General features: G+C 37.3%; 1 protein-coding gene across 1 annotated transcript; it reads left to right on the forward strand.

The window, feature by feature from the left end:
• Positions 1–701: 701 nt before the first annotated feature.
• ndc80 (NDC80 kinetochore complex component) lies at positions 702–9,806 on the forward strand. The gene is made up of 17 exons (XM_042420113.1): positions 702–808; positions 1,338–1,439; positions 1,808–1,888; positions 2,425–2,551; positions 3,608–3,780; positions 4,260–4,362; positions 4,555–4,644; positions 4,809–4,902; positions 5,140–5,240; positions 5,406–5,550; positions 7,017–7,222; positions 7,463–7,615; positions 7,872–7,961; positions 8,061–8,153; positions 8,478–8,608; positions 8,855–8,957; positions 9,470–9,806. The coding sequence occupies exons 1-17, from the start codon at positions 801–803 to the stop codon at positions 9,596–9,598; spliced, it is 1,929 nt and encodes a 642-aa protein (XP_042276047.1). The 5' UTR covers positions 702–800; the 3' UTR covers positions 9,599–9,806.
• Positions 9,807–11,449: the final 1,643 nt, after the last annotated feature.

Raw genomic sequence — 11,449 nt, forward strand, 5'->3', positions numbered from 1 at the left:
GGCCATATTTTGGCGCAGCAGCTTCTAGATTTCAGTCAGAAACTTCTCTCACTCTTGACAGCTGCCTCTGTGTCTCTCTGCAGCTCTCTGTCCATATCATGTAGTGTTGCAGACAGTGTAACATCACATTTGCTTTAGAAAGACGTTTTTTAGCAGCTAACTAATAAAGAGGGAATACTTTGACCTGATCAAAGTTTCTATCACAGTGCAGAGCTGTTCTGATGACATGTCAGCTGGATTCATATCTTTAATTGTTTCGGATCTCCTGCTGTCACTCCTCAATTTGTTGTGTGTTTGGCTTCTGATTTATGAAAGCAGGATTTGAAACTGCGTGGTGTTTCTACTATTTGGGATTTTTTGCGTGAAACTCGCTCACAAACAACAACACGGATCCTAATATGGCAATTTTAGGGGCTTGGATTATACTAATGATCACATCTCACGAACGGGCACTTCTTCATGAACATGTTGCATTCATCAGGTTCGAAACGAGCGATTTATGACAAGTTCAGGCAGTTAAGAGACTTTCATGAATGCCACGTAGGATTTACTTATTTTTCTCTTATTGCTTTGTGCAAGAACAAATATGCATGAGGCCCACTGTTCGCACAAACCGTGTGTGTAACGCTGTGGGATAAGTACTATGGTTTGTGGAGGGCGCAACGACGCGTTCTTGGACCAAGTGGCTCGCCGTAGTGACGTCATCATCCGGAGTTTTGTATTGTTTTGGCGGGGTTTCCGAATTGGACGGTTCAAATGTTTGATTCGTTTTGTAAACATTAGCTCTCCGGCTGTGAAACATGGAGCGGTATGTCTTCAGTTATTAAAGTTATCTTGTTTCACTGAAAATATTCAGCAAACAACATTTTGATAAAATGTAACGGTTTTGGTAATTTAACTGAAACATTGCCAGCCAGCCGCCCTTATTGTGGTTTTACAAGAGCCGCTGTTAACGTTAGCTACCGTTACCGTTGACGTTACGTTTCGTTATCAACGTTCATGATATTTTTTCACTTAACTTTAAGCTACAACCCGGCAAAGATGTGTGTTTATATTAAGTTTAGATAGACTACGTTTTATTCGGCGGGTTGAGTTCAGTCTAGTTAGATCAACAACTGTATTAGTTAAGAATAACGTTACGCTGGTTGGTTAGCTGAACTACTCCATAACATAGACTGAGATTCTGACAGATATCGCGTCAACGTAATCTGTGATCACATCCGCTGACATTAATGTAAATATGTAGCCAGCGTTATCGTACTAATATGTAGTTGTATGTATGTTGGACGGCTTTTGCAATAAAATACATCTGTTTTTGTGTAATAACTTGTGTGCAGTGGAAGGATGAGTCGAGCATCGAGCAGCAGGCCATCGGAGCTGTGCGCTATGCGAGTGCAAGACAGCAACAGGATGAGCACGGTGTACACAACACCTCAGAGGTTGGCTTAAAGTTCCTCTAATATTAGTCCTCTAATAATTTGTGGTTGGTGTAATATTACAGTTATACACTTTAGTCTTTGACTATTTCTAATATAAGGTTATATTCATAACAAATAAGAGACAAACAAAATGTTGGTATAGTTTAATTCTGTTTACTGTAGGTGTGATGTCAAACTGGGACACGTATCACGACACTATGTAGTAAGAGGCTTCATAGTAAAGACCTCTGCTTATTTTTGGATGATATTTAGAAACTTGATGACTCTGTGAAGAAAGATGAAGAACAGATTAGTGGCAGTTTGTTCAAATGTGCGAAGTCAACAAGTGTAACATCCTTTTTTTCTTTACATTTTTTGTTTCTTTACAGTAAACCTTCTTTTGGAAAGCTCAACATACCCAAACCACAATCTGTGAACTCTGAAAGGCGGACTAGCTTCTTTGGTTCACGGTATGTGAATATTTTCTTAAAAACAACTATAAGATACTGAGAACATACAGAGTGTGTATACACACACAAATAAAATTAGTTTAACACCGATTGTACCAGTACAGTTACAGTAGTAGTAAGATGAAGTAAGCAATGAAAATTTATATTCTTTATCTTACACACCTCTGTATATGAATATCCTGTGAATAGGATCCCAAAGAGAACAATACCTCTGTGAAAACATCAGCTGACAGAGCTTTTAATTACTTAATTTGAACCATTTTCATGTAGTAACAATTGAGAGGATTAACAGAATAAATGAGTTAGAAAGGGTACTGAATTGAGTAAATTATAAAAGAGAAACAAAGTTTCATTGTAAATTACTAACTTAATGAGTGTGTAATTTGCTTTTCCATTCATACATTTCTGTGATGCAATTTTTTGGATGCGAATAACATGATAATTAGTTTCATTGTCAAGTAACAAAATTGATGTGTTTCAGTGTGTTAATATTGTGTTTATATATTGTTTATATTTATTGTATATTTTGACTGCAGGACTAGTGGAGCCGGCATGCGTCGCAACAGCACCATGTCAGGGTTCGGAGGAACTGAGAAGATTAAAGATGCCCGACCTCTGCATGATAAATCTTTTGTCCAGCAGTGTATCAGACAGCTGTATGAGGTAAAACACTTCTTCTCAGACTACATAGTATACATACACACAAAAAGGCTTGTCTATTTTGACATTGCAACACCTCTTAATGTTCAGTAAACCTCTGCAAAAACTCTGACTGACTGTGGAAGTGGCTTTTTATTCTAATGAGTATATTACAAAAAGCAATCAGTCCCCCCAGGAAATTGCAATATTTGAGAGAGCTTGCAATTTTGCTAAATTACTGCAACTTTTCTGTATGAAATGGCCAAATCAACAGACCATTTATGATTTGGAGCAATTGTGGCATTTCGTGTCGTGGTAACTTACGTCATCACAGCGAATGCAGCAAGGATTGAAGTGCGTATTCAGGTGGAAGATGGACAGATCTCACCTGGCAACAAAAATTACCGCCATAGACCAAGCAAAACAATTCCCAAATGTTCCCAAATGAGGTTTGCATTCAGTTAGTCAGAAGAATAAGTTGTTGTTCAGACATCAAATCTACCTCAAACATAAAAATGGGCAATTTGGAAATGAAACTATATTTTTATGTTCATGGATTTATTTTATTGGCATTATTGACTGATTTTATTTGGTGCTAATGTTGATGTGAAAGTTTATTTAATAAAGGCGTAAATGAAAGTACAGCTTTTTTATATAACTTTGAGCCCATGGTTGTCATTTTCAGAAAATGAATTAAACAATTAGCACAGATAGTTGTTTTTGTGATATGCTGTATACTAACATATGGCAATATGATTTGCATTATTTTCCTTTGCTTGCAATTTTTCCAAAATCCTGCAATTTTACCACTATAAGAGCACATAAATTGGAAACTGTCATGCAATTTTTGAGAAAAGTTGGTGCAAAACCCAACATTTTTGGCTGCAGTAATCACAAAAAAATTATGCGAAATCCTAGAGGGATTGAACAAATAGCACATTAGCAACTGAATTATATATAATATGGTCTTAAAATGTAGCTTGATCTTTTTTGTATTCACAATTGCAGAAAAAAAAATATAAATGTTGGACAATATTAGTTGGAATCTCTAGCCTGATATTCTCTTTTACATCTTTATAGTTCTTGACTGAGCAGGGCTACCCTGGCACTTTGTCCGTCAAGACCCTCCAGTCTCCCTCTACCAAGGAGTTTGTGAAGATGTTTGAGTTCATCTACCGCCAGCTAGACCCAACTTTTGAGATGCCAAAATCAAAAGTAGAAGAGGAGGTTCCAGCAATCCTGAAAGCCCTGAGGTAAAATGCTTTATTTGTATTATTAATTTGATTTAGCATCCACACAGCCTTTAAGTTCATGTTTTGACATACATTTGGTGGCTGGACTTTATCTGATGGAATATGCAATAAATAGAGCAATGCTTATATTGGCACTCGTACTGCCCGCTCTACTGAGTTCAGTATTCAGTATCTGTGTTAGCTCTGAAAAAATGGTCTGGGCATTGGACACTTGAGCTGTGTGTATTCACATGGCAGTTTAATACCATTCAAATGTACAGAAAGGTAGAGATTAAACAAAGCAAGTTACATTCATAGAAAGCAAATGTTTATATATAAATACAAGAATAATAGAGAAAATATCTTGAAAAAGAATACAGCATAATATAAAATCATAGTGTAAGAAGTCTGTACATGTAAGTACCCTTTCCTCATCTATAGTTTAAGAAACATTGCTGACTGTCTCTGTCTTTATTTCTCTCCCTGTTTCTGATTTTTAGGTATCCGTTTGTTCTCTCCAAGTCTTCCATGTATTCTGTTGGAGCTCCCCATACCTGGCCTCAAGCGCTGGGTGCCCTCATGTGGCTGATTGATAATGTCAAGGTTAGAAGCAAACAGCATTTTACAATAGAAATTAGTGGACCGGTTTTATATACAACCAGCTGATTTGGTATGATATGAATGGAAATTGCAGCAAAAAGATCAAACAAAAAAAACCCCAATTTCATTTAGCATACATCACAAAATTTCCTAAAAACTATGTTCTTATATTTGATCTGTGTGTGTTTGTGTCAGATCTACTGGGGTTCAAGTAAGCAGGAGCTGCTTTTCAGTGACTTCTGTGAGGACAGTGACAACATCGAGGAAGGGGCTGAGTATAACAAGGTACAGACTGCTTTTAATAGCACCCAGAGACATGAATACTCCACTGTTCTTTTAACTAATGCTCTATTGTAAAACAACACATAAATCTTCCACCCTTCTCATAACTTCCTTTATTTTGTCTTTCGTTTTCTTTTCATCTTCTCTTGGATTGGATTCCTGTGCAGCTCTTCTTGGACTACACAACCGAGACATACTCCAAGTTCATGCAGGGTGATGACACGTATTATGATGAGGATGACACATTCCTCACTAAACTAAGTAAGCACAGCATCTCTCTGAAACAAGTTGGTTTTAATATTGAATTGGTTTCTATTTATATTTGAGCATCATGTTTGTTTTAACAAAAAGAATTTTGTTCTTGCTGTTCTGACTCCTTTTGACACTAAGACTTCGATTTAGATTTTTTACGTTAATCATGTATTGTAGAGTTTACAAATCAACAAGAAATGAATATAAGTATGTTACACTTAAGTGTGTGTTTGTGTATGTTCACAGAGAAGCTTTACAATGTTGACGAAGCCCTGTTGGCCTCGATGGCGGAGAAACACAGAATACTAAGTGATGAGGTTGAACGACTGGAGAAGGAGAGCCAAACGGTGAGAAGACTTTTTTATATGCACACATCCTCACTCATGCAGAAAATACAGATTAGACTTAAAATCTGTATTTGAATTTGATTATGTGATATTTCAAATACTAGTGATATCAAACATCTTCAATTAAATCAACAAATATTTTTAAAATTTCCTTCTCCTGAATAGGATCGTCTAATGACCAAGAGGATGGAAAAGGTGAAGCTGCAGTCAGACCTCAAGAAGCTGCAGAGTTATCATAGCAGTCTGCATGTCTTCAAAGCAAACCTGGAGAGCAAAGGCTCAGAACTGAATGATGAGCTGGACAACACTGGTAATTATGGGAAATAAAAAGTTCCACCTACCAATTTCAATCAGTCAGGTCTTTGGCAGGAAGGGCAATGAGAACTGAGAATTGGATGTGATTTATATTTATATATAAATCATAATAATTTTATTTATTGAAGCAAAAAAGTTATCCAACACCTATATCGTCCATGTGAAAAAGTACTTGGCCCACTCTTCTTTGCAGAACTACTTTAATTCAGCCATATTGGAGGATTTTCAAGCATTGAACTCCTGTGACAGCATCTCAATGGGGTTCAAGTCAGGACTTTGACAAGGCCGCTCTAAAACCTTAATTTTTGTTTCTTTTGAGCCATTTAAAGCTGGACTTGCTCTTATGCTCTCGATCATTATCTCGCTGCATAACCCAATTGCGCTTGAGCTTTAAGTCACAGACTGATGACTGGACATTATCCCTCAGAATTTTCTGCTAGAGAGCAGAATTAATTTTTCCCTCAATTATGGCAAGTCGCCCAGGCCCTGAAGCAGCAAAGCATCCTCACGCCATCACGCTACACCACCATGCTTGACTGTAGGTATGATGTTCTCATTGTGGAATGCTGCGTTTGGTTTACACCAGATGTAACGGGACTGCTGTCTTCCAAACAGTTCCACTTTTGACTCATCAGTCCATAGAACTTTCTTCCAAAAGGTTTGAGGGTTGTCAAGGTGCATTTTGGCAAAACTGAGACAAGCCGTAATGCTCTTCTGGGTCAGCAGTGGTTTTCGCCTTGCCACTGTCCCATAGATGCCATTTTTGGCTGCTTTCTTTCTAACAGTGGAGTCATGAACACTGACCTCGATTGAGATGAGAGAGGCTTGCAGATCCTTGGATGTTGTCCTCTGCTCTCGTTTGACTTCCTGGATGAGTCATCGCTGTGCTGTTGGAGGAATTCTGCTGGGAAGGTTCACTGTTGTGCCAAGTTTTCTCCATTTGGAGATAATGACTCTTACTGTGGTTCTCTGGAGTCCAAGAGCCTTAGAAATGGCTTTTAACCCTTTCCAGACTGATGTATTTTAATCACCTTCTTCCACGTCTCTTCTGGAATTTCCTTTGATTGTGGCATGGTGTGCTGCTTGTTGAGACCTTTTAGCCAACTTCACATTGCTGTAAAGTTCAATGTAAATGATATGTAGATTGAACAGGGCTGGCAGTAATTAGACCTGGGTGTGTTTAGTCCAACGAAACCCAATTATCAATGAAGTCTGGTAGATTAGTGGATGTAGTAACTATGGGGGTAAATACTTTTTTACACATGCTCAGTTGGTGTTGGAGAACTTACTTTAATAAATAAAGTAATCATTTAAAAACTGTTGCTTTTGTTATATGTTAAATTTTGTTTAACGATCTGAAACGATTTCGTATGAGATACAAAAATAAAAGAAATTGGGAGGGGGGTAAATACTTCTTCACAGCACTGTATATCATTTGTTTGTTTTTTTCTCTCATTGCAGTCAGTCATCTAGAGTCTCTGAAACATGAACGGGATGAACTGCAGCACCTTCTGCAGAACCAAAAGTTTACTCCAGCTGATGTAGAGAGGATCAACAGAGAGAAGAGGGAGCTTCAACAGACCATCTCCACTCTTAGCAAGTCTCTTGAGGATACTGAACAACACAAGTGGAATGAAGAGATCGCTCTGGCCAAAGTGAAAGAGAAGGTACAATATATACATGTCTAGTATGTATGCAAAGATGACCAGTAAGATGTCTCTTCCTAAATATGTGGGATTAAGTGGATGAGTGTTTAAATGGAAAATGCATAATTTTGTAATTTCAGGATATTATGATATTGTGTATCAGAGGTTTGTCAGTCAGTGTTAAACATTTTGACCTTTGATTTGACTTGTTTCTTTGCCCTTCCTGAGTCTGTCCTGTCATGTTATTCTCCTCAATTCCAGGCGGAGTTGAAGCTAGCAGAGTATCACAAGCTGGCACGTAAACTGAAGCTGATACCACTGTCTGCAGAGAACGCATGTGGTCATGATTTTGAGATCAGGCCTTTTCAATGTGGACCTAGCAGCAGCATGGTTCAGCATAAAACACAGATACAGGTACTTAATGCTTCTGATTAACCAAAGAAGTGATCTTGTTTACACAACCACTTGAATAAGCATAAGAACAGACTTTCTGATAATGAGACACAGCTTATTATCCCAACACTTTTTACTGTAATCAGTTATTTGTAACTTCAGTAATGTCTTAATATTGTTTACTCCATTGTACACTAATGACATTGTGTAATTTTATCATGAGAAGATAGATTTTGGTATTCTGTGTCATTGTTCTAATCTTCGCTGTATGTTGTAGATGCTCCTGAGAAAGCTGAACAGTGATGTGGAGGAGGAGAAAAGTCGATTAACCAACACGAAACTGAGTCTGGAGGAGTCTTGTGAACAGGTAACAAAACGTCTGCAGTCGGCAGCAACAGCCACATCTTAGTCTGGTTGCACTGTGGCATTTCTAATGGTTGCATATGTTTGTGTTTGTGTCTTCAAGGTGAATACTAATATCTTGGACAAGTCCAATGACCTGAAGCAGCTGAAAGAACAGATTCGCAAGCTGGATGAATGGCTGGGGTCTGACATGCAGGTACAGTCTTTATTCAGTCAGCTTTATGTTGGTAGAAATGCCATGTTAGTGACATGCACCGTATGGCACACAAAGACCAGACCTTTGGATTACACATGAAAACAGCAGACATTTAGAGAAAAAAAACAATCGCACAGTCTTTCGTTTACTGAACCAATTAAAGAAAACATGAAATTTGTATTTGCAGTGGTAATTCAGCACTGAACTCTTAGTCTTCCAAGCTGAAAAACAGGAATTAATTAACATTTCAACATGCTGGACATACAGAAAATGCACAGTGCGTCATATATGTACTAACTATAATTTTCCTATGTGTCCATACAGGAGTTAGCCCGAGACGAACAGGATTGGGCAGAAGAGGTGGAGTCAGTGGAGAACCATTGTAAACTTCTTGAGAAGAATGTTAGTTTTGGTTACGATGAGGCAGTGCAACAACTGAAGGCAGCAGAACAACAGTATGTGATTATTATATATTTATCAACAATATTAAAGTCTTTAATATTGTTTATTAAAGATTATGGATTATTTTTTCATACTGCTGGAGCCTACGACCACTAAAAAACAAAGCATACCTCCGCCTCTTTCATTCACATATGAATAAAATGGGGCTTTATTTGTGAGCATTAGATCTCTTTCTGTCTGCCTAAATGATGAGTTTTTTGTTTTAGAATTAAAGATATGGTCTGTGGTTTTCTCTCCAGATACCACCTGGTGCTGCAGGAGACCAAGGAGAAGAGACGAATAGTGGCTAACAACCTCGCATCTGTGTGTACCACAGCGACTAACCACTTGTCAGTTACAGAGGTAACTTGCTTACAACTCTGCATCTGTCTCATCATATCATCCTGTACTTCAATTTACAGGGTGTCGGCATCTACAGATTCCTCTAAACACAAAGTGTACATTTGTAGTAGCAAGTAACCAAGCACAAGGACATTTGAAGTATTTCACTGTGGTTCAGATGCTACTTTAGTCATCTTTGACTCAATATCTTTAAGCTTTACATGCAGAAAAGATTTGATTCTATGAAATACACAAAAGAAATAATAGCTGATTTGTACTGTGTGGCTAAAAATAAGAAAGAAAAATATGTTTTTAAACCCTTAAAGCACAATAACTATCTTAATCTAAACACATTCAACATTTTGTTCATGATAATTTGCTAAGCATGCCTGGCCCAATAGTGGTTTTACTCATATTGTATTTGCACCTGTATTTATATTATTCTTATATGTCAATGTGCAGTGTCAATATGGCAATGCGAGCTTTAAGCTGCTTTTTGCTCACTGGTTGCTCTTGTTGTTCCTGTAAAACAGAAGTGTCTGGAGGATCTGCACAGCAGAGTGCAGAGTGTTTGCTCCAAGGCTGTAGAAGAAGATGAGGCAGCTGTACAGAAGCTGCGGGAAACTTTGAAGAGCTTCATGTGTAAGGAAAACAGTTTATAAGGAGCGGCAGCAGAATGGAAACCTTCAGTTCTGTAGGTGGAAGATAATCTGAGGGACTATGGAAGTTGGCAGGATTTCTCCTGTCAGTTGTGTTTTTAGTTTGTTTCCATCTTATTAAAAAAAAAAAAGATTTTCATTCATTTGATCTTATTAACAAGTTTTGGAAATGTATTGAATGACCTTATAACCATAAATCAACAACTAAACATAAACATAAACCAAACATAAATGAAAGCATTTATGGTAACTTTTATTTGTCCAAGCTGCACACTGGCAGTTTTCTGTGTATAAGTTATTCTGTTTTTGTAACAGCAGTGTATTTTTTTCCTCCATCACAGTAGGACGTAGCAAATACAAATGGTTGCATTAAGATGGAGGTTTTAAAGTCCTAATGCAGTTGGTGATGACAGACTGAATTCTCTCTCGTAGTTATCTCGTATTTACAAACTCCAGATTTTTATGTGCTTATATTCTGTCATTTTGTCAACATTTTTGTTGTTTTAATAAATAAACTTTCATAGGCACAATAAAAATGGCTTTAAACCCTCCAATCCTTATTTAAAATTGTCAAATATGTGTATTTACTGTAAATATGTGTCACAGGACTAGAAAAAAAGTTGTAAGTGGCACGTTTTGCGCTGTCCACATCCATCAGTAGTAATAAGCAGTTTTTAAAGGAGCATTCAGTACAGTATGTTGCCGGTAAACTCATCAGTGTTTGTGGTTGCCCTGCTGGTAAATCATCAGCCCTTCCTCATATTATATCTATAATTGTATAGAACTGAAGCCACTAGAGGACAGCACATACCACTGTCTTCTCAAACTCTGTGTTCAGGTTGATTAGAAAAACAGAGATGAATATGATATGTGTTATGTTCTGCTTTAAATGTGTCTTTAGATTTTCATGTATTTAGTCAAATGAAGCAGTATTTGACATTATCTGTGTTAGTGGAGCATAAACAGACAGAAACTACTGCTGTCTTTAACCGCTGTAGATCACGTCTGACCTGAGCTGCTTCCATTTAGTTACCCACTTTTGTTTTTACCTTTCCTTCTGATGAAAGTAAACTGTAAACTTTCTAAACTGAAGACAGAACTGTTGGTTAAAATCTGCTCAGAAGTTTCTTCAATATCTACCTTTTAGACGATTTAAACAAGTAGCCTGTCAGTTTATTGAACCCTTTCCTGACCAGAGTAAGCACCAACTGCGCTGGCATTCAGTTCTTGTAGGTTCTCTCCCTGCTCTATTTCTTCCCTCCAGTTGTATTGAATGACACCCAAGAGAGCTGATTTGTGTTAGTTTAAATTTAATCTCATTTAATCCACTTTTTTTCCTTCTCTACTATAATTTGATCAATTTCAGCCAATTGAATTACCTGATATTTTGTCAGAAAGACTTTTTTTCTGCTTATAAATTGTTGATCCAGTCTTTATTAAACATGAAAAATAATGGCTATTTAGAAATATTTTTATAGTACAAACCCATTAAGTTTTGAATTAACTTGACCGCAGCTAGACATCAGTTCAGTCAAACACTGGTTAACAAAGAAACAGCAGGCATAGTTTCCATTTGTTTTAGTCTAATTTATACTATTTTTACCGAAAACATTAGAGCATTTAAGTTCCATATCGGCCAAAACTCATAAAACAGACTGGCTCATTAGTAAATGAAGCGTTTATTTTAGGAGCGGATACTTTTCTGCACTTCTGGCAGGAGCATTTATTGCAAATCATTTGGCTGTAGCAGCGTTGGCAGTGAAGACACAAACAGGAAGTGGGCCATATATCCACAATGTTTTCTCCAGTCAGAGTCAACATTGCTCATTGTACCAGTTTCTAATGTACTCTGCA

The sequence above is a fragment of the Thunnus maccoyii genome, chromosome 9 (genome assembly GCF_910596095.1).
Source record: "Thunnus maccoyii chromosome 9, fThuMac1.1, whole genome shotgun sequence".
In the NCBI taxonomy this organism is placed as follows: domain Eukaryota; kingdom Metazoa; phylum Chordata; class Actinopteri; order Scombriformes; family Scombridae; genus Thunnus; species Thunnus maccoyii.

Excerpts from the sequence above, each read along its gene's own strand:
- ndc80 (XM_042420113.1), top strand. Across the intron at positions 4,903-5,139 it reads CACATTCCTCACTAAACTAA|AGAAGCTTTACAATGTTGAC; the intron begins GTAAGCACAGCA and ends GTATGTTCACAG. Across the intron at positions 7,223-7,462 it reads TGGCCAAAGTGAAAGAGAAG|GCGGAGTTGAAGCTAGCAGA; the intron begins GTACAATATATA and ends CCTCAATTCCAG.